The sequence below is a fragment of the Pseudonaja textilis genome, chromosome 1 (genome assembly GCF_049901715.1).
Source record: "Pseudonaja textilis isolate UNSWEBS1 chromosome 1, rPseTex1.2, whole genome shotgun sequence".
Classification (NCBI taxonomy): Eukaryota; Metazoa; Chordata; class Lepidosauria; order Squamata; family Elapidae; genus Pseudonaja; species Pseudonaja textilis.
The window spans coordinates 331,116,386-331,142,930 of record NC_141990.1 but is presented as its reverse complement, the minus strand read 5'-3'; the positions used below and the strand labels follow the sequence as shown (position 1 = coordinate 331,142,930).

General features: G+C 40.5%; 2 protein-coding genes and 1 long non-coding RNA gene across 6 annotated transcripts in view; 2 read left to right on the top strand and 1 right to left on the bottom strand.

Annotated features, from left to right (window-relative positions):
- RANBP3 (RAN binding protein 3) overlaps positions 1–14,857 on the bottom strand; it is a 38,218-nt gene extending 23,361 nt beyond the window's left edge. For 2 of the 4 annotated variants that reach the window (XM_087922859.1, XM_087922860.1), the window contains exons 1-3: positions 14,816–14,857; positions 11,100–11,155; positions 3,497–3,660 (exon numbers count right to left, since the gene is read on the bottom strand). In XM_087922859.1, the coding sequence (XP_087778985.1) occupies positions 3,497–3,660; positions 11,100–11,155; positions 14,816–14,837 (242 nt within the window). In that variant the 5' untranslated portion in view covers positions 14,838–14,857. The remainder of the gene's footprint in view (positions 1–3,496; positions 3,661–11,099; positions 11,156–14,815) is intronic. The other 2 variants (XM_026698866.2, XM_026698869.2) reach the window with 1 other exon arrangement.
- The window catches only part of LOC148128415 (uncharacterized), a 101,066-nt gene that overhangs the window by 10,061 nt on the left and 64,460 nt on the right, over positions 1–26,545 (top strand). The gene's annotated exons all lie outside the window — the stretch shown is intronic.
- Positions 19,025–26,545, top strand: part of ZNF414 (zinc finger protein 414) — a 30,411-nt gene continuing 22,890 nt past the window's right edge. The window contains exon 1 of the mRNA XM_026698876.2: positions 19,025–20,967. The gene's annotated coding sequence lies outside the window, so the exon portion shown is untranslated. The remainder of the gene's footprint in view (positions 20,968–26,545) is intronic.

The window sequence follows — 26,545 nt, the reverse complement described above, 5'->3', positions numbered from 1 at the left end:
TTTGCCAAATCAGTACACAGCCACACAAACTTCTGGACCAAAATAAGCCTCCATTAAAACGTAGAAAGAACCAGCTTGTGTTCTAATGTCAACAGTACTTCCTGCCCTGTGGTTAGAATTTATTCCAATGAGGCAATCACCCATGGAAGACATGCCCCCACCTCAAATACTGGGACCAGTTTTGAGCAAACATTTTAGGAAGAGTAACCATTTCAGAGAATGAAGATTACCAATGGATTAGAAACTCTATGTCAGGCTCCAGAGGTCCAATCGGGCATGCCACCCAATCCGGAGCTCGACACATTCAGAAGGACTCGCCTGGGGTGTCGGATGGATCGCTGTTGATCTCGTCGCTCCTACCAACTTCCTGGATGGTCGCTGCCGATTGCAGGCAACATACCAGCATCCTATGCAGTGCAGGTTGCGACAATCGAAACAGGACATAAAAGGGTGTGTGTGTGACTAGATAGCTGGGTTAGAAGAGGACCTGATGAATACATCACACACATGGGGGGAAAAGGACGGAAGGCTACGGAAGAGAACGGGGGTGGTGGTGGATAGGAGACAATGAATACACAAGGAAACACCAGAGACTCTCCTATGAAGGATTTGGAAAGGGCTTTTCTTCTCAAGAAAAGATTGAGGGACTATGAACATACTCTTTAGTGGACCGGTACTGGTCAATGGCCGGATAGGAATCGGGCCGCGCAAGTGACAGGCGAGTGAGCAAAGCTTCATCTGCACATGCACAGGATGTAGGTTGCGCACAAAACTATCCCCCCTCCAGTCCGTGGAAAAATTGTCTTCCATGAAACTGGTCCCTGGTGCCAGAAAAGTTGGGGACCACTGTTTAGATATCTCAAAAGATGGCCAAGATATTGTGAATGTTCAAGATCTATCTGCTCTCCCTCCAAAGTGTAAGATATGGACCGATGATTTCAAGTTAGAGGCAAATAAATTCCACGGTGGGTTTCCCTTCATTGGTTATGTTCAAGCAAGAGAAGCCAGAGTCTTCTTATCTGGGAGGTTTTGACTCACTGAACTGAGAAGCGGGTGGGTGGGTGGGGTGTTCGCATTAATGGCCCTTCCAATTCTATGACTCTGTAACAGAGACAAGTGGCCTTTTCTACTTCTAGACCTTACATGTTGGGCAATCAGCATAGACTGGCACCACAGCAGCTGGCTTAGATAATATTTACAAATATAGTCTAGTATTATTCCAGACAAAAAAACTGCCTCTCTCTCTCTCCCCCCCTTGAATCAGAAGCAAGACAACAAATACACCGTATACTATTTTTTGCACTTCTAACCCCATTATAGGCCTTTGGAGAAGATGATTGATGCCACCTTCCCCCCCTCCCCCTTTAATTATGATTCTCTTCTGGGTTTATTTTCTTTCCAAATTTTTTCAGCTTTGCTGTTTATAAGTATCTGTGTGTTTTTATTGTACTTTGTTTTTAAATATTTTAATGATTGTAGGTTGCCCAGAGTCCTTGGGAGACAGGCAGGATATAAAACTGATTTATTATTACTATTACTGTTTAAATAAAACACGGCCACATATCTGGCTCTCAAAGCCCCCCTCTCACACAAATCCCCTATTTTATTTCTACGTCCACTTTTTCATACGACTGATTGATTTTCATTTCCTCCAAGCTCATGATTCCTTCTGAAGCTTCCAGGCATAATTCTTCTTAGCTCACACCGTGTCCGCCAACCATTGCAATCTCTATGCCCACTGCAAAGACCCAATATCCAATTGGTTTTTTTTAAATTAAGGGCAGTATGTGTTAATTTTGAAAACCCAAATAAATATAAATAAAATGAATAAGAACATAATCTCTGACATACTGGGGATATTCTATCTCCTCACCACAGTTTTAGTAGCAGCTTCCCTGAAAGTTTAGTGAGAGAGGAAGAGACTGAGTCAAGTTGAAATCTGAGGCTGATATAATCAAATGTATTTAAAGTGCTATACTGATTTTCCATATTAGTTCCAAAGCATCACACTTTAGCATTAACATCATATGCGGTGTATAGTGAATGAATACCCCATGTATCCCATTTTTGGACACTTGAAATATAAACCTTCTGAAAGGCAGTTTTTGTCCATGCAGACTCATCCACCCATATCTCACATGGCTTCCTACTTATTATTATAATGGTTCAAATTCAGTTTTTCCTCAAAGTCTAAGTAATGTAAATCGGACCCCTAATTTAGTCATATATCACATCCTCACCCCTGCCGCACAGAGAGAGGAAGGAAGCCTTGCCTTCTGAGAAGCCAAAGAGAATGAGAGAAAGCTGCAGCTTTCACTTATAAAGTTCAAGGCTTCTTTTCAAAGGAACACACTGGATGACACACTTTCGGTTCTCTCTGCCTCCTCCATCCACTGACAGCTTTTTTTGCTTGCTCAAAGGCTCTTCTTTTTCCTGCTTTGATTAGAGCACAATACTTCTAATAAAGAAATACAGTGCACGGTTACTCAGATGCGAGCCCACTGCATTCAGCAAGACTTACTTCCAGGAAAGTGTATTTGGGATAATTAAGAAGACAGGAAAAAGAACTTATCTTATGAAGGATTAACTGCCTTCATATACACATTTGGGTGAATAGTAAGAAATGACATTGCTATAGGTGTATGCTACATGCCTGCAGTCTGAGATGCTTATCATATGCACTTTTCTAATCATTATATGCCTCCTCGTCAGAAGAGTAACTTCTTAGGGACTTTATTTATAATATAAGATCATACACCAGAAGAATATACATGATGCACAGAATATGATGTACATATGGAAACATATGACTAGTTTTTCCCCCTAACTAACTTGTATAAAGATTATTCTTTATATTTATTCATGTTGTCTTGTATTCTTGTATGGACTGCACCAGTGGAGGCAAAACCAATTTCATTGAATACTTGATGTACAATGACAATAAAGGCTTTGAACATTGCACCTTAAAAGCTCTCCATAGAAGGCTCACCTGTTCCATTTTTGAAGATGGAAGCCAATTTCTGTTCCTCTCTACTGCTGCCTCCTGTTATTTCCTATGGGCTAAGAAATTCAAAAACTATCTTTTGTAAAATATTCCCTGTATAAATACTGTAGCTCAGTAAATACCGCATACATGCAAAAGATCACAAGCTCAATCTCTGACATCTCTAAGCAGGATTGGGAAAATCTCTCCAAAAACCCGAGGTACTCCTGCCAATCAGTGCATAGGCAATACTGAACTAAATAAAGACTATTTGGCTTGCACAACTTCTTTGTCTAAAAGAAGATCTGTTGTGTCAGCTACAAAGAAGATACTTCCCATTATTTTTGAGAGAGGAAATCAAGCAGGTGGGAAGCAATTACAAGTGCAAGTCTCACAGCTGACAAGTTAAATATAGGCATTTTAGAGAGGAGGAAAGGAACACTAAAAAAAGGAAAAAAAACTTTAAAAAAAAAACAGAGTTTCACCAGAAATCCTTGGTAGGTTCTGACTTACCCTGCCAATACAGGAAGCAGCTCGGATACAAGCAACTGAGGGGGCAGGAACCTCAAGGTTGCACCCCTTGTTGATTTGGGGTGACCCATAGCCCGGTGAGGAGATTCTGCTTCTCCCTGAGGGTCCTCGCCTGAATCCGACAACCCTTTTTGCTCTGCAAGGGACTGGGAGCAAAGAAGAACAACAGCCCTTCAGTGCCAGGCAGCGAAAGGACAGAGGAGGATCCACTAAGGGCCTTTTTTCTTAGACTGGGTCAATAACGATTCTGTCACTATCATAAACAGGTGGGGTATAAACGATGGGTATTACAGCAGCAGCAGCAGCAGCAGCAGCTGGGATTCAAGTACATATACCCCAATGACCAGCAGCCTCTGCACAATCCTTCCACCTCTTTTACCCCCCCCCCCCATAAATCTTTGGCTTTATATGAATCACAAGCAACACTGATAACATTTGTCAGATTTTAAGAAGACACTCCCTGTTATTCAATCACAAGTGAACAAGCTCCACAGGCTCCAACCAGATTGGCAAAGACTTCCAGATATCGCCAGCTAAGTTCCTTGACTCTCTCCTGCAAAACTGCCTGATTTCCTGGAGATGGATCTACCAAGTTCTGAATGTGCTGTCCCAGCCAGTCTATGGGAATTGGATACTTACTTAGGAATTATGAGCTGTCTCCTTAAGGGAACACATCATGGTAAATGTAGTTAAGGTATCCTGGGAAATGTAATTCATGTCACGTGGCCACATCTGTAATCCTGATTGGTCACTAAATTGACCCTTGAAATTGACCCTCATGGCTGCTGCCATGAGTGAGGAAAACTTTCTATCACTACGAGATGGGTTTTACAACGAGGCAGATATGCAAAGGATTGGTCAGTAAAGAAGAACTTTGTCATAAATGTGAGTTATGAGGATACCTGATGAACCAATAAATGTACTTTGTTATGGATGTCTCGTTGATTTATCTATCTGCATCTGCAGATTAAAATCCACTACTGTGCAGAAGGCAGAAAACTGAAGGTCCCCCAAAACTGGATTTTAAACTTAAGAGACCAGGTTTTTCAAAAATGAAAACTAGTGTCCAATCAAATAAATGACCAAAAATGAAGTCACGTCATGTCACTTTGAAAGGTGGTGATAATTCCTGCAGAGATGTGGAAAGAAGGAAGGAAGGGAGGGAGGGAGGGAGGGAGGGAGGGAAGGAAGGAAGGAAGGAAGGAAGGAAGGAAGGAAGGAAGGAAGGAAGGAAGGAAGGAAGGAAGGAAGGAAGGAAGGAAGGAAGGAAGGAAGGAAGGAAGGAAGGAAAAGATATTTCCAAACTATGGATGGTGAATACTAGGTTAATTCTGCCACTTTTCCTCAATTCTCAAATGTATCAAGTAAAGGAACTATGAAAATAAATTCACACAATTTACCAGCCCACTCAAAGTATACCAAGGTTGAGTCATATATATCAGTGGTTGCCAATCATTGGGCCAGGGGCCACTGGTGGTTTGTGAGAAAATTTTGGTGGTCCGCAGAGAAATTTAACCCTCCAAAGCAACTCCCAAAGCAATTAATCCAGGTTGTGTGGCAACACAAGGCCACGCTGCCCACATCGCCCACAAGAACACAAGGCTTGCGTCGCTTGCATTGCGAACAACATGAGGTAGTGATGGGAGAGGAAAGGGCAGGGGGGGGAACTTGCCCCACTCGCCCTCCCCCACATACCTGGCCTGGCCACAGGGCTACTTCTTTCCGCTTCTTTCTTCTTCTGCTTTTGGCTGCACACAAGGAAAGTAGCAAAAGTCTTTCTTTCTCTCCCCCAAATTACATCAGAAATGAGTCTTTGGGACCCTGCAAGGCATTGTGCTCCAAGAGGCTGCGCCATTCTGGCAGAGTTTGGGGAAGAGAAAGACTTCTGCTGCTTCTGTTGCTTTCCTTGTATGAAGTCAAAAGTCTCTACCCCGCCGCCCTGAGAACGGAGCTGGAGACGGTATCCTGCGATCCCAAATAAAGAATGATTAATTGGTAGGAAAACGGGGTGGGGACTTTTCCTGCAGACTTTTTGGGGGATTTTCCCAGGATCTCTGCTGCTTTCTTGCAGAAACCCTGGGAAAATGTCAGCAAGCCACCGTCAGTCAAAATTCAAATTAGTGGTCCGTGGGATTTAAAATTATGAGTTTGGTGGTCCCTGAGGTCCAAAAGATTGTTGCCCCCTGATATACCGTGTTTCTCACATAATAAGGCCGGGCCTTATTTTTTTTTTTGACCCCCGAAAAAACGGCTAGGCCGTCTTTTCGGCGGTGACTTAATTTCCCCCCCTTGCATCCTCGGGTAGGCGGGCGGCGACAGCTTGGATGTTCGGGAGACCTTCCGCCACCGTTGCTTTTCCTTCTCCCTTGCTGCTGCGGCGTTAGAGCAACGCCACAGCGTTTGGCGCAGCCATGTGCGACCAGAGAAACTTGGCTTTAGTCGCTCCTGTCGCCGCCTTCCCTTTGCCTTCAAAGGTAAAGCGAATTATTTTAAAAACCTCCGCTCGTCCCACCAGGGCCGCGCCAGAGCCGTGCGGGCTGGGCAGAGCCGGGAAAGCGAGTCGCGGGTGTTTCCTGGCTCTGTCCAGCCCGCACTGCTCCGGCATGGCCCTGGCAGGATGAGCGGAGGGCCCGGTGGGGAGGCGCTCGCTGCTTTGGTGAGAGCTCTGCCGCCGGGAAGGAGGGCCCACCTGTCAGCTGCGCTGGGCGCCCCAGGCGGAGCGCGAACAGGGATTTGCCCATTGGCTCCTTTTGGTTACGGAATTAAGAAAACGGCTCCCAACGACTGAATTTGTTCTGAATTTAGGATTTAAAGGAATAAGCTTCCGGTCCACTCAAAGAGCACTTGCCAGACATCGTATAAGCTGAGGGCTTGCTGGGGTTCTTTCTCACCCCTTTACTCAGTGCTCGCGCTTTGCTCGGATGAGCAAATTGGAACATTTCGGGTGCCTCTGCCGCCTCCTCCTCGCCCATCGCAGGTGGCAGCGGTGGCAGCAAGTGGCAGCGCTTCACTGAGGGAAAAAGAAGACAGTGCAGCTGCCTTGCTTGCTTTCCTGCCTGCCTGCCCCAGCCGGCCTCAGGAGCGGCGGCGGTGGCAGCAGGCGCGCACGCTCCTGCTGGCGAAGGGAGGAGAGGCGAGGAAAGAGAAGGGAGCGTGGCAGCGGCGGCTGTCACAGTATCGTCTCATAGCGGGGCAAGGCTGGCAAGCTGAGGTGGCCGCACCAGAGAGCATCGCTGCCGACCCTGTCGTGAGGATAAAGGAGCGGGATAGAGATTCAGTCAGACGTCAGCCTCGGCTATAGAAAAGAGCCAGCCTCTCAGAGCACGCCGGCGTCTTTCTGTGTGTGTGTGTATGAAAGAGCTCGACTCGTTCGGAGTGTTTGGCGAACCAGACGAGTTTCGCAGTCAGAGAGGGAGGCGGAGGCGAAAAGGACACAGCAGCAACGGCAGGATGCTGCAATTGGGCAAGGTCAGGACCTTGCATTGAAGCAGCCTGGGGGGCACGCAGCCACCTCCCTCCAGCCCACCTTGAGGATTTGCCTTTTGTTGTTGGTATACTTGGCTTCAGGAGCTCCTGTCGCCGCCTTCCCTTTGCCTTCGAAGGTAAAGCGAATTATTTTAAAAACCTCCACTCATCCCACCAGGGCCACGCCGGAGCCGTGCGGGCTGGGCAGAGCCAGGGAACACCCGCAGCTTGCTTTCCCAGCTCTGCCCAGCCTGCACGGCTCCAGTGCAGCCCTGGTGGGATGAGCGGAGATTTTTAAAATAATTTGCTTTATCTTCGAAGGCAAAGGGAAGGCGGCGACAGGAGCACCTGAAGCCAAGTGTCTCCTCATGGCTCCAGTTGCAGGGAGGAGCCCTGACTGGCCGCACGTGGCTGCGCCAAATGCTGCGGCGTTGCTCTAACGCCGCGGCAGCAAGGGAGAAGGGAAAGCAACGGTGTGAAGTGCCCCACCAACGCAGGCAGCACCATATCCGGGCATGCAACAAAGTACTTCCTAACGGCAAGCCCCCCCCCCCGCCATTTCCCCCCCCCCCATTTTGCATGTTTAATATGGGCCTTAATTTGGGGGAAGGGGCTTAATTTGATTTTATGCCAATAAATCATGCTGGGGCTTCCTATTGGTGGAGGCCGTATTGTTGAAGAAACACGGTACATGTATCAGATTTTAGGTAAAAGTCAAAGCAACATTTCACTTATTTGGAAAACAGACAGCAGCTCAAAAGAGATAAACATGGAACAAACAATGACAGAGCAATACGAAGATCTGCAAATTATTATTAGATTCCCTCTCTCTTCTAACCCAGCCTGGGCCAAATGATGGATGGGCTATTAAACAAAGTAAATATGAAAAAGGACAGGCTGCATTACACTTTTCTGTACTTATATAGTTTATGTAATTGAAGAACCAACCAGCAGGAACACCTCTGTAAGAGGAGAGACACTGTATAAAATCTTCTCAGTGTTGATCCCATACATGCAGTTATTAACCGAACCATACTCTATATGCTCCAAAGTACAAGAAATCATCGGTGCATTGTTTGACAAAATATAAAATAAAATTCCTTTATTATGACCAGTATGCTGTGTTATATCACCTTCCCAAATGTTAAGATTGTTAAGAGAAATTTCTGATTTCTCTCAGGCCTAACACCGGCAATTTTTTCTTCTACTCATATGGGACTTAAGCCTGCATTTCATTTCCCAAAGAGAAGCAGGATCAGAGAAAGTTTTGCACAACAGTTCAATAAGGTAAAAGTACTTGAAGTTACTTAAAACCTATGAAATTTTCGAATTCCAAACCTGAAGTATTGAGCTGTCTTTAGCTATGCTTAGAAATGAAATTATGCTCATTACTGTATAAAATTGCAGATAAGCCCATTTGCAGATATAAGTTGACCCTCACATTTTTAACATAATATCATGAAAAATGTGCCAATTGCAGATAGGTCAACCCTTGAAATTTTTGTACATTTTAAAATAATATTCTAAAGGACTTTAATACTTTGTATCAATAAATATTGTTTTCCAGAACAGATTCTGTTTTAAATTTTCACAATTGGCTTATCTGAGGGTGACATGTTTTTCATAGTATTTTGGTTCAAAATTTGAGACTTGGCTTATCCGTGAGTATATATGGGTACTTTTAAAACCTGTTACCATATATATATATACATAGCCCATCTATGGATAAAGCAAACCCAATTTTGGGGGGTGTAGTTTTGTAATCTAAAATTACTGGTTTATCCAGTAATTTATATGGTATATACAGAACTAATTGCTATGAAGTCTAGAAAATGAATGAAGATGACAAACAGCTCCTCATTGTACAGGTAAGGAAGTAAAACCTTCCCTTTAGGTATATCATTGCTCTTATTAGAGTATGCCAGTAATCTCACAGAAACAACTTGAGGAAAAGGAAAAAACAAAAATATATAAAATTAACCTAACAGTAATGCAAAAAGCCATATAATACTAAACTCAGACATATTTTCCTGGCCCTGTCAACTGCAGGGTGATAATGCAAAAACATAAAGCCTATAAAATATTAGAACCACCTAATTAAAAATATTCATTGCTCACGAGTAACTTTATAACTTGATTTAATAATACATTCAATCTGCATAAAAGTAATTATTTCTGGAACAAGAAGCACGCTTATTTCCCTTTAGGTTCAACTTAGAAGAACCCTGCTAGCACAGTGTTTAGATTGCACTATTTCAGGCTAATTCTGCCCACAGTCTGGAGTTCAATCCTGATGGGCTTTAAGTTGACTCAGCCTTCCATCCTGACAAGGTCAGTAAAATGAGGACCCCGATTGTTGGAGGCAATATTCTGACTTTGTAAGCCGTTCAGAGAGTGCTATAAAGCACTATGGAGCAGGACATAAATTTAAGTGCTATTGCTAAGTATTAAGAGGCTTTCCTTCTTATCATTTAAGAAGGAAGAATGCAACTATACTCAGTGCAATAATTTAAGAGAAAATTTTAGAGAAAGTGATGTACAGATGGCATTTGATATCTGTGAAACTATGTATAAGAACATTTAAAGTAAACATTGGAAATGTGGAACGTAGAATAGAATCTATGTGGTAGACTTGTGAATTGGCCAAAAAAATTTGGTTATTGAACCACAGGATATTAGTGAAAATAAAAGAAACCCCTTTTCAGATGAAGTCAGAATGTACTTATTAGGTTTATGGAAGAAGGAACTAAGTAAAAAGCATGGTGTCTTATTGTTGTATGTGATCACTGGAGCAAGACTGTTATATGCAGAGAAAAGGAAAAATAAAGAAACTTCAATTGTTAAAGACTGGATATTTAAAACCATATTCAATCTTGGTGGATATGACAAAACTGACATGTCTAACTAGAGAGAAATCTATAGAGCTTTTATTAAAGATGGAACTGGTTTATGGATTATATTATAAAAGCAGAGAAAAATAGGTTGATGGTAAAAGGTTTAATAGATTAAATAAGGGAAGATAATGGAAAATTTAAGGATTTATTACAATGGTATAAAAGAATAATAAATGGTTAATGAATCTATAAGGAAAGTGAAGAGCTAAAATGGACATGTTTTTAAATCAGACATTTAGTGTTGTATTTGTACATTTATGTTTGTAGTTGTGTTTAGGTATTGTGCTTTTTAACGTTTATTTTATGTTTAGAATTTTAATCATTTATATAAGAAGAATGCATTTAATAAGTTACTGATTACCAACTGAATATTTTTGAAAGACAAAAAATATCAGACATATCACTTGAAAATATGCCTCACAATTTGTTGACTACTCTTTTAGATGATGGACTGTGGCATCTTCAGAACAAGCAGTAAAAGATTATTCTTCAAAACCCCTGAGAATTACAATTGGACAGCGTAGAATATACTCTGCATAAAACTGCCAAATTAAGAAGAGAGTTTCTTTCTTCTGGGATTTTTTTAAATCAAATAATCTGATTAATTGGCAAAAACATTTGAGGCAAGGCAATATTCTTTGTCATTAATATTATTTTCTCTTACGAAATCCATTTATAAACCACCCTTGTTCAAGAGCAGATGTACGTTTATGAATTAGGATAGCAAGGTCTCATCTATCTATTCTTTTGTGATTTTTAACCAGGAGATTTCTCAGGGATTCATCTGTCACCCATGCACCCAATTTCCCTTCTAATGCTCATATATGGAATGCTGGAGTTAGGAAACCATATCAGCACTGCAAAAATGTCAGCAGCAAAGAGAGGGTTGGTTTCCACCCCCGCCCCCACATCTCTTTACTGCTGTCTGGTAGTACGTTTTCTGCTTTATCCAGATCATATATGATAAGCCTAGATGTTGTATAAGTTCAGACATTGCACAAGAGGCCTAAGCATATAGTACATGAACTAAGTACACATTTTGGAACATGACCCCGGTTTTCTCAGTAACACAAAAGAAAATCCTCAGTAGATCAATCAACATCATGTTATTCCTATTAGGACGAGGACTTGAAAAACCTTCTTACTTTATTCCACTTAAGCCTGAAAAAAAAATCACCATTCTCTTGTCTCAAGCAAGCAAGAATAAATTCATTAGCCTTCCTTACCTTCTGTGCTTTATCTTTCTGAAATACAAAGACAGGAGGTGCAATGGCTGGCTTTTCTGTGAAGAAATAAATAAAAGAGATCTTATATTGCCTAATATTGAGATATATCACATGCAGTTCTCGCTCTAACAAATGAATGCTGCTTAACCAACCACCAGCTCTTTCTCACCACTATTCAGGTGTGGATGAAAAACACTCTTAAAGACAGGTCAGCTGATAAGCAAGATGCTCATCTCACTGATACCAAACTCTTTTAGTTTCCATAGATATATCAGTAACAGCAATAAAGGCCTTAAAATCTGTTCAACCAATACATTTTCTTAAATGAACTAATGCAATGTAAAACAACTACCATCCTTTATTCACTTATGTATCCTGCCTAATTTCTTTAATTTTATACATTTTAGTTAAGGAATTGGTCCTGAAAAATGTCTTAGGAATATTTGAAACAAGTAAACGAAGTATTTATTCTTCTTTTTAATTTTAAAGGCTTTGAAGCTGAGTGATCTCAGAATTATAAAATAATGATGTCTAATGATTCATGTAGATAAAACAACATCCAACATGTGGCCACTGGTTTATAAATAAGGCTAGTGTCCAATGCACTTTGTTCTGTTGGGTCACAAATATTTGAAGGACTTCAAAATTATAGTCTGTGATACCTCCAGACTCTTTTAGCAGCATTACAGAATACAAGAGCAAGCAAAATTGTTATGGATCTAATGAAATAAATAAAATAACTTTCTCCAGAGGTATTTCCACCAAGTATTTCAGGACAACAATAACTTATTAGCCCAATTAACAATTGCTCTAAAAAGAGACAAGGTAAATTCATGGAAGAGTAAATTTCTATTCATGGCAGTAACAATAAAGTATACTTGTTTATGAAATGACATTTATAGGCACTCTGAATAACAATTACTTGGAAGCAATTAATTTTCTTATTTTACTAGTGAGTTTTGTAGAGGCATCAGGTTAACTGTTATGTGAAGCAGATGGGAGACTGATATGGGCGGAGATTTTCTTATGTTCTAATAAGCACAATATTCTATGACAAGTAAATGCAAATAATAATGAAGGACTTGGACAAACTAATAGATTTATCAATGCTATGACAGCCAATTACAGAACCTCAAATTTCAGGTGTAATCTAACTTTAAATATTAAAGGCTAAAATCAGAGGAAAGTAATTTGTTTCCTCAATGTAATTTGATAATCACTGAAGGAACTAAGATGCTAGGCTAGACAAACTTCTAGGATTGAACTGTCAGAATTATTGTGTCTGATTTCTTGACGCATATGTTATTATGCTTAAAACTTTAAACCACCTAATTTGCCAGATAAGCTTTGATTATCCCAAGATTATACTGTACAGGTAGTTCTTGACTAACAGCCATTCCTTTAGTGACTAAAGTTACAGCAGCACTGACAACAGTGACGGATGACTGGTTTTCTTCACACTTAACTGTTGTAGCATCCCCAAGGTCAGGTGATCAAAATTTGGGCAATTGGCAACTGGCATGTATTTATGACACTGTCCCACTGTTACAACAAGCAAAGTCAATGGTGGAAGCCAGATTCACTTAACAACCACATGATTCACTTAACAACTGAAGCAATTTGCTTAACAACTACAGCAAAAAGGTCATAAAATGAGGTACAACTCATTTAACTGTTTCACTCAGCAACAGAAATTTTGGGCTCAATTCTGGTTGCAAGCAGAAGACCAACTGCATTATACAGATATGGCATCTACTGGTGGGTAGGAGGCACGTAGGGAAAAGAAGCTAATTATATAAATTGATGCTTGTGAATGTGCTGTGTGTTTTAATAAGAAAAAAAATAAATAAATATGTGATATTATCAGCACCTATAGATTCTTTAATTTAGGAGATGATTTTCCTGATTGGGCTACCCGTTTCTTTCTACCACTATGGCACTTTTATTTTATTACTATTTTACACAATCTTAGCCATTCTAACCTATTACTTCATCTAGGAGTTCATGAGAATGGCCGCTTCCATCATAAATTCTTTCTGATTCTGATTGGTCTAGGTCTATATCTATCTTTTTGTCCAAGATGCAAAATAATAAGCAATTTGCATAAATTCTAAGGCATGCTTCTACATATTTCATGATAGGCTGTGGTGATAGGAACTTACTCCTATACATCTCATCTTTGAGCTTGTCCTAAAAATTAGTAAAGAAAGATAGAACTAGTAGTAGCATGGAAGCTCTGTTCACTCATACGAAATTCACTCACTCCTGCTTGGGTGGGGGGTGGACTAGATGACCTACAACATCCCTTCCACTTTATAGATTTTAGGGAATATATTCCATTTTTACCAAAGGCTGTTCTGCTGATTCTATATTTATAAAGAGAAATAACTGCTCTTCCCATGCTCAGATGCACTCATATTTTATTCAGATCATCTAAGATGTGCTAACAAATAAAAAAGAGCAGACAGAAGAACAGTTGTTTGGGACTGAAGCCAGCATCAGTTGAGATGCTTCACTATGCTACTTTTTAAAACAAAAATTTGCCTTCATTGGATTAAAAAAACAATTTTAAATGTCACCCAGGGATGTTTATTATAACAAACATAAGGGAAATACTGCTTACAGATTTCCACATACACATATAAATTTGTGACACTATTTTCTTCTATTTTTGCTGCCCAGGTATCAAAGGAATGCAGGGCTAATTAATCCTTGGATATCATTATAATTCACTAATTCCTGTTGATTTTCAGACATAGCTTCTATGGGCAAGTTATTGCACAGAAGGGGCTACTGTACCTCAGCTAAGCACTCAATGAATGAAGTGCTTTTACCATTGTTAATTTCTAGCAGTCAGCAATTTTTACTAATCTATCCACATATATCCAGATAAATTACCATATCCAAACTATTAGAAGTAACTTAAAAATTCAGCTCTGGTAATAACAGTTGACAGAGAAAGTCAGAATTAAGTCCTCTCTTAACAGCTCCTTCTCAACTGACACACACTGGTCCTTCAGCCTTAGCAACGGATTGTCTGAAATCTCCTTATCTGATACTAGTGATGAACTCTCACACCTGACATTTCCTAGAGAAACTTAAGGGATATCCGTATCAATGCAGCATAATTGACAGAACTGGGAAACTTTACAAGCTTGACTGTTCAATCCAACTTCAGAGGTAATTTTTTCCAATCTACTTAACACGATGGAATAAAATAAGAATAAACACCAGATTAGTAAATTACGCCAGGCAGATGTAATCGCTTCTGCCATGACTCCATGCACATTCAAAACAGCTTTTATGTCAACAAAAGAAAGGAGGAAAAGCCAGCAGAGTTGAACTCTGGGTGACGCGAAATCTCCTCACTCTTAGCTCAGCACTCCACAACTGCTCAGAGGCACTCTTGCCCTAGGAAAAGAGCATGGAGGATGGAGAGGGGAGCAGCTCGAGACTGAACTTTTGAGAGAGCCCTCTGCCTATGCTCAGAGGACATCCTCATCTTCGCCACCTAGGGGACCGGGAGGCCGCTCCCTTTGTCCGGCCTGGCCGTAGCCCACACGCCAGTTCTGGTGAACCGGGCAGTCCCCAGACGGCCACTGAAGATCTGGGAAGCATCCGGCCAAAAGCATCTCGTTCCCTCTCACTTGCACTTAGCCGCTTCTTTCCCATCACTGTTACCACCGCGATCCCCCCACCCGGTCCTGGCCACCTACCTTCGTTGGCCAGGTCCGCCATTTTACTTCCTTAATCACTCCCACAATACACTGCGCCAACGACGGGCAAAGCCGCTCTGCCCGGTCTATGCGCGTTCTAGTAAGAGCAACAGGGGACGCCAAGAGGCATGCGCAAAAGGAGGGGGCAAGGAGACCGCTTGTAAAAGACAAAAAGGGAGGAGGATTAAAAAAGGAGGAGGAGCTACAGTAAGACCCGTTGCGCATGTGCGTCTTTACTAAGCGTTAAAATCTTAATTCAAAAGGCTCCACCCACGGACAGTTTTGCGGGCTCAATAGAGGACTAAGGCATGGACTTAGTCGGGCGAAGGACGAGAGAGAGCGAGAGCGGGGCAGCTAATACGCATGTACGCATGCGCACTGCTTGTTTCGACCCTGTTATCAGTACTGTATCCCGTAAAACTCGAACTCGCGGTGGGAAGAGACGGGCGCATGCGTATGGGAGAACATTCCGTCACAGAGGAGGCTGCTCCAATGGGCAAAAGGCGCAACTGTTGTATCGCTTTTTATTTTAAATAGAGCACATGGTCAGGTCGTGCCAACTCCTGCATTACTAATAATGTTTAATTCGCTGTTAATGATTTGCATCTATATTATGTTTATATATGCAGATATAATTATATCTACAAAATATATGCATATTTATATCATTTCTATGACTTGTAACACATTTTACTATTACGATATTAATCGAACAAAGGAATCGTGGCATATGTTTTCAATAACAATATTTTATCCCTGATGTAATAAATTGTAATAGTATTAATCATATTATGCTAAATAATTCTAATCCATCCTGGGGAAAAAAATAAAGGGAAATATATGTTTAAAATATATATCTTATTATATAAATAGTACAATCACAAGCAGTTATTAGCAACAATGCAATAAATATGAGCTAATGTAAGATATATTTTTGCTTGTATCTTTAGTATACTCGTGTGATAATGGAATTATTTGTTAAAGTGACAAATTATTAGAGCAAGATAATTGATAAGTATCATTTTCATTCTAATAACCACTTCTTTATTAATTTATTATACATTTTTTTCATTTTCGATTCAGAAACTCAAGGTGATCTATTTACACATTACTTCTATTTTTCCCCACAACTGCAACTTAGGAGGTTTGGTCAAGAGAGGAATTGGTCTTAAGTCACTCAGTGAGCTTCCATGTCTGAAACTGTATTAGGTTTTTCCTTTTCCAATCCAATACTTTAATCGCTGTAGCACACTATATTATTTAGGTTTTAATTTTTATGCATTCATTACCCTGTAATGTATTTTCATATAGCAAGAGAGAGAAAAAATAAAAGAGGACACCAATATCTCTTCAATTAATATTTATCTTGCATCTCTGTCAGAGAATGACAGTCCTACACAAGAATAAAACAGATGGCATTTTGTTCTGGGCCTTATAATCTGAAAATCATTACTACAAGTCTCTGTTGTTGTGGCCATAATGTCAAAACTGAAAACAGAACAGAAGTTTACTTTGAGAAAGGATTTTTCATAGACCTGATCAGTATTCAAAGTATTAAGACATGATGACAATCTATGAGAATTTCCTAGGAACATAGGAAGACACTATTTCCAATTACCTCCTGTCAGACTGATAGCAACCTTCCAAAGCTGCTGACAGATTTTTGCTATCTGTAGAAGTGGACAGACTGCAAGAAGCAGCCTATTCACTGTGTCCCAGAATATCCACGGTATCCTCTCCTCCAACATAACCCTGCTTATCCTGCCCTTGGTTATCTGAGCTGGGGCATCTGCCCGCATGTGCTCCCTCTATGATGGCAATGGTTGACCTTTTACCTTCACAAAGGAGTAGAGTCATGAAGGAAGGGGAGGTGGGATTGATGACATCATGCTGCCTTCTGGGTCAGTGCACACTTTTCACAGCCTTGGTGTTGTTTAACAGCATGGAGAATCTTGTCTTCTCTCTTCTTCCCAAAGGTCACAAGACATGAAGGAACTTTATCACATCAGCCTAGTAATCACTTTGTTCTTATCACAATGAGCAAATGCAGGCTTCCCAAACTGGGAGTTTCCACATGTAGCCTTCCAGAATGTCATGTCATTTTGTTTTCTGGGTTTTCTGAATGACAGGCTCAATAGACTGGCAGGGAGCAGGTCTGAAAGAGAGTAATCTATGTACAATAAAGTTTTGTTGTACAATAAAGTTTCTCTGTTGATTGTGCTGGCACTAGGTCTATATTACCTGTATCCCTGACATGTATCAACTATAAATTGGTTGTTTGTCATTTTTTGTGTTAGCTGTATTATATAAACTGACCAGAGTTACAGATAGTCATCAACAACCATTCATTTAGTGACCCTTCGAAGTTACAACAGCACTAAAAAAATGACTTATGACCATTTTTCACATTTATCACCATTGTAGCAGTCTCATAATCCCTTGACCAAAATTTGGGCATTTGACAACTGGCATACATTTATGATGGTTACAGTATCCTGTGATCCCCTTTTGCCACCTAACAAGCAAAATCAATGGGGAAGCCAGATTCACTTAGCAATCGTGTTACTAATTTAACAACTGCATTGATTCACTTAATAACTTTGGGAAGAAAGGTCGTAAAATAGAGCAAAGCTCACTTAACTGCCTTGCATAGCAACATAAATTTTAGGCTCAATTGAGGTCAAGGAGTACCTCTACTCAAGTGCCTAAGGCAGCATATACAGGCAGTCTTTGACTCACAATAGTTCATTTAGTGACCATTCAAAGTTACAACAGCACTGAAAAAAGTCACGTGACCATTTTTCACACTTGTGATTGTTGCAGCATCCCCATTATGTGATCAAAATTCAAATACTTGGCAACTGATTCATATTTATGACGGTTGCAGTGTCCTGAGGTTATATGATCCACTTTTGTGATCTTCTGATGAGCAAAGTCAATGAGGAAGCCAGATTCACTTAACATATTACTAACTTAACAACTGCAGTGATTCATATAACAAATGTGGCAAGAAAAGTTGTAAAATGGTGGTAAAGCTCATTTAGCAAGAGGAATTTTGGACTCAGTTGTGGTTGTAAATTGAGGACTAGATGTTTTGTTGAAAAATTTAATAACTTGCGTGGTGTAGTGGATTAAGGGTCCAAGAACCAGAACTTTGTATCTCTTTTGACACAAGAAGAGGGATAAGGAGAAATGTAGAAAATTATTGCAATAGCAATAGCATTTAGACTTATAAACTGCTTAACAGAGCTTTACAGCCCTCTCTAAGCAGTTTACAGAGTCAACATATTGCCCCCACAATCTGGGTCCTCATTTTACCTACTTTAGGTAAAGGATGGAAGGCTGAGTCAACCTTGAGCCTGGTGAGATTCAAACTCAAATTGCAGGCAGCCGGCAGTCAGCAGAAATAGCCTACAGTACTGCATTCTAACCACTGCACCGCCATGGCCCTTGATCTTTAATATATTGGAGCAGCCTTTCCCAAACTATATTAGTTCACTACCAATAATTCTAAAACTGAATATGTAAGGGGGGAAAAGCCATTGCGTGTAAAAAAAGTCTTACAATCTTTCCATTTGGTGCTTCTGAGATATATTGGATGGCAACTGTCATCACCCCTGAAGGGAGGATAACGGGAAGATAATGGGAATTGTAGTGCATTTTTATTGGAAGTATTATTATATATATATCACAGACACTCAGAGTATAGGAATATATATGTATGTATGTATGTATGTATGTATGTATATATTCCTATACTCTGAGTGTCTGTGATGGTGTGTAGAGCAAAAACACTTTTTTATGTATTTGAATAATGATGGAGCCATGGAGATGCTCCATAGCTGTATTATTTTCCTTTTGAATCCCTTTTCCTTTGCCTTCCTGGAATCCTTTGTGGTTTTGGAAATGTTAGATATGTATAAATGATTATGTATTCTGGAAACCTACCCAAAGAAATACCATAGGGTAGAGCAATGTTTATCAACCTCAGCAGCTGTATAGACTAACTACTCGCATGCTGGCTGGGGAATTCTGGGAGTTGTGAAGTGTCCACACAGGCTAAAAGTTGCTCAGACTGGGAAACGATGAGTAGAGTGTCAACGGTACCACTCTAGCCACTACCTCTATAGCTGAAGGGAGAAAGCATCCTAAGTTTCCATGGCAACCGTGAACCGGCCCTGGAAGTGATATTAATTGCTTCCGGAAACCACCTGCACAACTTCTGCAATGAAACTGGCGGGATTTCGGCTGAGGTGTCTGGGCGTCCCTGAATTGACTCCCTTTTCTTTCGGCCAAGAGATGCCCCTGCGATCCGCTGGCGAGAGGCAAGCCGGGTGGCTTGGGAACCCAGAGGGGATGCCCCCCGCAAGGAGGGAAGTCAGGCGGCTGCGGTTAGTTGCCACTCGCGCCGCTCCCACCACCTTTTTCTTCATCCGGGAGCGAAGTTTGTGGCCCGCCGCGAAACCGACGAACTCGCCGGCCGCGATTGAAAGCAGGTGGGGGAAAACGAAGGCGGACATAAGGAAAGGGAGAGGTCCGTGGCGCAACGAATCTCAAAAGGCCGGGATAAGAAGAAGACCGGGCAGGAGACCCTTCTGAACGGGAAAGAATCTGCTAGAAACAGGGTGAATTTGAGGAAAAACAGGTGGAATAGCCTTAAAAGGGAAGTAGGGAGGGATCCCAGCAGCTTCCAACAGGAAGTAAATTGGTCAGAGCAGCCTTAAGGTAAGATAGCAATGCTTCCCACCACAGCAATCACATGGCCCTCTACAACTCAAGAATGACTAATGAGAACTGCATCAGAAACCAGAACTATGAAAGTAGTTCTCAACTTACAACAGTTTGTTTAGTGACCGTTCATCATTACAATGGCACTGAAAAAAACTGACATGATCATTTTTCACAGTTACGACCTTTTCAGGATCCCCATGATCATGTGATTTGCCAGCTTGGCAAAACTGGTTTATATTTATGGCTGTTGCTGTGTCCCGAGGTCACGCGAGATCCCCTTTTGCAACCTTCTGACAAGCAAAGACAACAAGGAAGCCAGATTCACTTAACAACTGGGTTACTAACTTATCAACTGCAGTGATTCACTTAACAACTGTAGCAAGAAAAGTCGCAAAATAACAGATGTCTCGCTTACAACAGAAATGTTGGGCTCAATTGTGAACGTAAGTAGAGGAGTGCCAGTACTGAATTGGAGCATGGGTTCTTTTGAAGGTGGGAGCAGTTGGAGTGTCCCAAAAGGAGCATCAGTCCAGCCTGAGGAGAAAAGGGTGGGAGCAGCTGTAGAGGACAGGATAAATTCACCAGAAATCGGTGAATGATGGGAGCAACTCAAGGCCGAAAGACAAGTGGGAACCCCTTAGAGACTTCAGTACTCACAGTCGATTAGATTTAGAACATCTAGATTCATGATGGAGATATGAGTGAATATAGAGCAGAAGCAAAATGACCATCAGAACTTAATCAGACATGAAAGCTGAAGGAAAGCAATTCAGTAGCAGAATTTTGATGAACACCCACAAAACTGAAATAATCCAGCATTTTTTGAGACAATGTTTGGGCATTGGTTTCATTACAGAAGTGAGTTCAAATAGCACTGAAACTATACTGAATATATGGATATCCCATGAACAGGTGATATTATCAGTGAATGCAGCATTGTAACAGCATGCAGCATATGCTTTTAATTTTGCTCCCATTACTCTGAATGATAAAGTCCAAGACTTGAGATAAATACTGGCATCATTAGCTAAACTCAAAATAACCACAGGAGTTCATGATAGTGACATACTCATGAATGTCACTGAAGTTGGTAGAAGCAGCCATGGAAAAGAAAGAAACATTGGGCCCATGGCAGCGTGAATTGGAGGATCTTCTTGCTTAAGTCTATAATATTCAGCCTGATTGATCAAAGTACCAATGAAATGGTACTTTGCAAAAAACAGTGTAAGATACTTTAAAGAGATCATGAAGAGATTCTTGCAGTTGATTGAAATCAAAATGAAACTGTTTCCCTGAAAGCCCTACCCTTTACCCAGGCACGTTCACGATTGCTACCTACAAGCTGATACGGAGAAAAGTGTCTTGGGGTCTGGTATTAGTCCACAAAGTATTGGTGCCCTGTCCTAAGGGCAAAAACACAGGTAAGGCCTTTTCTAGTGCCAAAGTCTTGTATCCATAGAAACTTGGAAGCATCCCAAAATTTATCTATTTTCTTAAATGTCCAAGTGTACTGTGTCATACTGAGTTGCATTTTGTTAACTTTAAAAGGGGTAGGAATAGAGAACTACCTATTTTGTATTACAGTATATTTGCTATCCCTAGCACCACCACCATCACCTTCATTTAAATAAAAAGGAAGCATTTGATTCTACAAAACTTGGGTGAGTGAAGTTTCAAGACCTGTTTTTCTCTTAATAAGAGAGTACTGGCAGAATTTGTCTCAGGCAAATTGTATTCCTCAGAATGCTGATTTACAATAGGCAGGATGCCTTAATAGTGACATCTTTCTGATTAGCATCTGCTTCTAACTTTTGGTGGCTATGAGAGTTAGAACTCCTATTTTCTTTGTTGTAATATCTGAAGATCCAGCTCACTTCATGAAAATAGCTGAAGAGTTTTAACAGCTCTTCCTCAGTGAAAAATGTATGTGTTGAAATTTTAGATGATAATCTTAAGGCCCAGTGGACTAAATATGATTTGATTTAAAGCTGAGGATTATGTAGTTGATTTATATCCCATCAACTTTGTAAACACTATGGTTTTTTCCGCTATTTAATTTATCTAGTTGTATACAGACCTTTTTATTTTGGGGGAGACTAGAACAACTAAGTTTTCCTCTTCTGGTGGAGGCAGAGATTGTGTGCCCTTCTCCTTAATACTGATAAATCCAATGCCATTGATAAAATCACCCTTTACCAAAAACAGGCCAGTTGGTGTAGCAATTAAGGCCTTAGGCTTGTTTTGCCTTGGGCACAAAGCCAGCTTGGTGACCTTGGGCCAGTCAGTCTCATTCAGCTCTAAGGAAGAAGGGAGCTGGCAAACCACTTCTGAAGATGTTGCCAAGAAAAATTCAAGGACTTATCTAGAGGCAATGCAGGAGTCCAAACGTTTACTAAAAAACAATAAGACACTGACTTGCAAGAAGCTCATGATCACTTTCTACTGGAATGGTTTAAGAACTTCTATAGTTTCTTTTTGCAGCTTATAGGAAAGATACCAAAAATAAATTTGTGGGTTGAAATAGAGAAATAACTGAGAGAAGTAATCTTTTGATTAGGAGTACCATCACATTTATTTTTTCTTCTCCCTTCCTCCCTCCCTTTTCTCTGACTCTGCCAGAATGGAGCCTTCATAGACCCATTTTAATGAATAATGATCTGATTTATGACATTTGGGTATAATCTCTTCCTCCTATTTGCTTTTTTATATCTTCTGAGCAGTTGGGTAGGATTTTCAATTTAAGATGCCAGATACAATTTTGTTGGAAAGCCAGTTTGTCCTACTGGTTAAGCACCTGGCTAGAAACCAGGAGACTATGAGTTCTAGTCCCATTTTAGATATGAAAAACTACTGTGTGATTTGGGACCAGTTGTGTTTTTTTCAGCCTACAACATTAGGCTTGGGTAACAAGGTAGTTAATTCCTGTTGTAACCAATGGATCAACACTTGGTTGATTTGAAAAGAAACAGACTCTAGCTGCAGAAAAATGCAGTTTTGTTGCTAAATAATATTTGGTGACTTAAAGTGGGATGTTTGTAAGGAATCAGTATCTTGGTAATATATACAGAATTAAGCTGGTTCCAATTCTTAATACACTTTTGAGTGAGAATTCTATAAGTGGGAAGACATTTTCCTCCACTTGCCACCCTTTTGTGTTTGTTAATTTTCTGCAGCTGAATAAATCTTGATTTGATTTTAAAAGCTGTGTCTGGATGAATCCTTGACTGGTCAGTGGTTGAAGTCACATGAATACCTTTGGCTCCATTTGGGATGTTTAAGGGCTTCTAACTCAGTCATCATAGTCTTTTTAGACTTTAAAAATGTCCTGGCTAGGAGAGAATAGCATCTGAAGGCCACTTGCAAGTTCATTCATTCATCCATCCACTTAGCAAACATGAGATTTAAATGGGGGATCAGAAAGGAAACCTCATATATGATGTTTAATGTTAAACAAAATGACATAACAATGTAATAAAATTGTCACCAGCTTAGTACATTTTCAGGTGTTCAGTGTTGTGGTTTAATTTTACTGCAGTTCTGAATTTTGCCTTACCACATTTCAGAGCTATTTCTGCCCAAAATATTATTCTGCTCACCAAATAAAAGGACGGGATTTTATTTAGAAGTTAATCTAGTCACTGTACTTAAGCAACTGTAGTTTTAATTGTTTGCATTTTATGTTAAGAGATATCAGAGAGAAATGAATATTTTTGTCTTTTAAAAAGATAAAAGTGACTGAAGTTGAGCTCATCTTCTATTACTAAATGCAGATATCCATATAATTTTGGGCAACAATATTAAATAGTTTGTTTTTTTTTAGCTTTCCACTCTATTCTATAGCTTGGGGATTTAGTGGAAAGGAAAGGAAATCTAGCTTATACTGGCTTATATAAATTGCAGTGAATTCAATGTACTCTCGTGGATGGGTCTGCTATGAGGCTCATTATTTGAGAAGTTGGACTGTGGGGAATGACTTATCTACTTACAGAATACTAAAATAACAAAGTTGGAAGAGACTATTTCAGACAAATGGTTGTCCAATCTCCTTATTTGGCAGTAGTTTACTTTTTGGGGAGTAAACTACTTTTTACTACTTTTGGAAGTAAATAAGTAGTTTGTTTATTTGGGAGTAGTTTACTTTTTACACTTATAACCTGCTACCTTAAAGAGTGCTGTTCGGCGCTTACATTTATTTTTATTTATTACAGGCAGCTCTGATCAATAATTTTTTTGAAAAATACAGAAGGCCCTTTAAACTTGAGACATGATTGTCCAAAGTGCAGGGAAGAGTATGGTGGGTAGAATGTTGGACCGGGAGTTGTAAAATGTGACCATGTTCCCACTTTATTTCATGGAGTTTGTTGGGTGGCAATCACCTAGCCTTTAAACCCAATTTACCTCTTAGGGTGGCTGCTGCGGGTGTAAAATAAAGGCAGAAACCACACTATCACCTTGAGAAAAGGCATGCAATAAATAATCCTTACATATGCTAAAAGGCATATACAGGTAGTCCTGGACTTATAACAGCCTGTTCAAAATTACAGTGACCGTTCAAAATTACAGTGGCACTGAAAAATGTGACTTATGACCATTTTTCATAGTTACGACCTTTGCAGCATCCCCATGATCATGTGATTCAAAATTCAGATGCTTAGCAATAGATTCATATTTATGACTTTTGCAGCATCCTGGGGTCATGTGATCCCATTTTGCAACCTTCTGATGAGCAAAGTCAATGAGGAAGCCAGATTCACTTAACAACTGGGTTACTAACTTATCAACTGCAATTATTCACTTAACAACTGTGGCAAGAAAAGTCATAAAATGGGGGGAAACTCACTTAACAAATGTCTTACTTTACAGAAATTTTGGGCTGATTTGTGGCCGGATGTTGAGGACTATCTGTATTGACTTTTATTTCTAACTCAATCTTGAAAGAAAACTAGGAATCGATGCATGACTTGAGGTTGGCATCGCTGGTGGAATATTTTTGTTTTCATCCTCAAGAGTCCCTGTTATAACCCAATTTGTTTTCTGTGGGGGCACAGAGCTTCTGTTTGTGGGCTTGAGGACCAATCACCATCCAACAGGGAATCCAGTTTATCAAACTTGTAAAAAAAAAAAACACGTAGTGTTCAAGCCAACAGTGTGGCTTGCTTGGCCAATTTGGCTTGTGAATTTGGTCATTTGAACAAATTCATAGCTTACAGTCTAGCATGTTAGGTAAACCTAGCTGGGATTTATTGTGTGAACCAAGCCCAATGTAGCTTATCCAGCAGGCCTCAGGGAAGCAAACATGCCATAGAAAACCCATGTGCCTGTGCTGGGGAGAATCCTTTTACCTGCATCCTTGAGCTTTGGGGAAGATTTACTATCCTCCACAGCTGGTGTGAAAAATGAACGGGCTAATGCCAAAGGAGAAAGAAAGTGCCATTCCCTGCTCTTCACTTCAGCTGTCACTGCATATATCAAGCCTTTGGCCATTCCCTTCCTTTGTCTCAGGGGACCTTCTTTTGTTCTTCGTGGCATCAGAGAGCTGAAATAATGGGGGTGGGGAGGAGGGGTGAAATCTAATCTGTACAGTCCTTTTGTTGCAGCTGATTCAGCAGGTTCAGATTCTAATTTTTAGAAAGAGACTTCCAGTTGTGGGATATGCATGATGATCAAAACACAGCTGAGAAGCACAGCTACACAATCTGCTATTGGAAGCTCCTTTGTTCGAACCTTAAACATATTCCTCTCTTTTGCTTCCTCTGCAAAATATATGAACTGGTGAAGCAGTTGTTTTTATATCTGCAGCTGCTGGGATGCTGCCTTGGGCCTTTGTGGGTGGGTATGTAGGTTTGAATATATTAGCAGTTTTATAGTTCAGACAGGAAAGGTCTTTATTCTTCACATAGGTACATGATAAGCATGTGCATTATGCAGCTACATTAAAACCAGGTTTGAAGGTTTTACTTATATGCAAATTAGTCTTATATTGTTGCAGGGTGGATGGTTCTGATTTAGATGTTTAAATAGCTATGCCCTGACAGGCCATGCCATTCCATCCAGTGCAGATTTTTTTCTGATTTTCCAGAGCTGCCTCATACGTACCCTACTAATATTTGATAGAGCTGGGTGGGAGGAAGGGCAGTAGAGGGTCTGTATGCTTCCCATTCAAAAAAATCCTTCCGTTGAATACAGGAGACCCTGCTGCTGTCTGTCCACCTGCCCATTTCTTGTTTGCATGTGAGTGTTTCTGAATGTCCCTCCTGATGTTTTCTAGCAGAAGGAATGATTGACACATATCCATATCTATTATCCTAGGTGCATTTGTTGTCAATGAACTGAATTTAAAAACATATACTGTGACTTTCCTTTCCTTTGTGTTTATACAAATAGACTTTGAATTGCAGTAATTAAATCCCGAAGGTGTTTTTTCAAGAGGCAACTTGACTTCCTTGTTTTTCTTTGAAGATGTTTTGCTTCTCATCCAAGAAGCTTCTTCAGTTCTGACTGACCAGTGGGGGAATGGAAGGATTTATATTCCTTGCAGACAGCTGGGCATTTGCATTCTTTTAGAAAGTCACTGAGGCCACTTGGAGGTTTATCTGTGCCCTCAGGGTCACCCCAGTAGTGCAAATGGGTGTGGAGCTTCTTGAAACCGCAGAAAGGAAAAGATCGTGTTGTGATTGTTGTGGCACTGTGCTTTCTGCAGGAAGTTGCACTGTAAAAGAATGCAAATGACCAGCTGTCTGCAAGGAATATAAATCCTTCCATTCCCGGTCAGAGCTGAAAAAGCTTCTTGGGTGAGAGGCAAAAGATCTTCAAAGGAAAAAACCCAAAGGAAGTCCAGTTGCCTCTTGAAAAAAAGCACCGTTGGGACAACCCTGACCTGGATGAGACTGAGAATCAACACAGACCTTCAGTAATTGAACTTTTATCCTATCTCTACTCCCTGCCTACTGTGGAAGTTCACGGATTCCTCCTGCGTGCCTGCCTTGTGTGCCTGCTTCT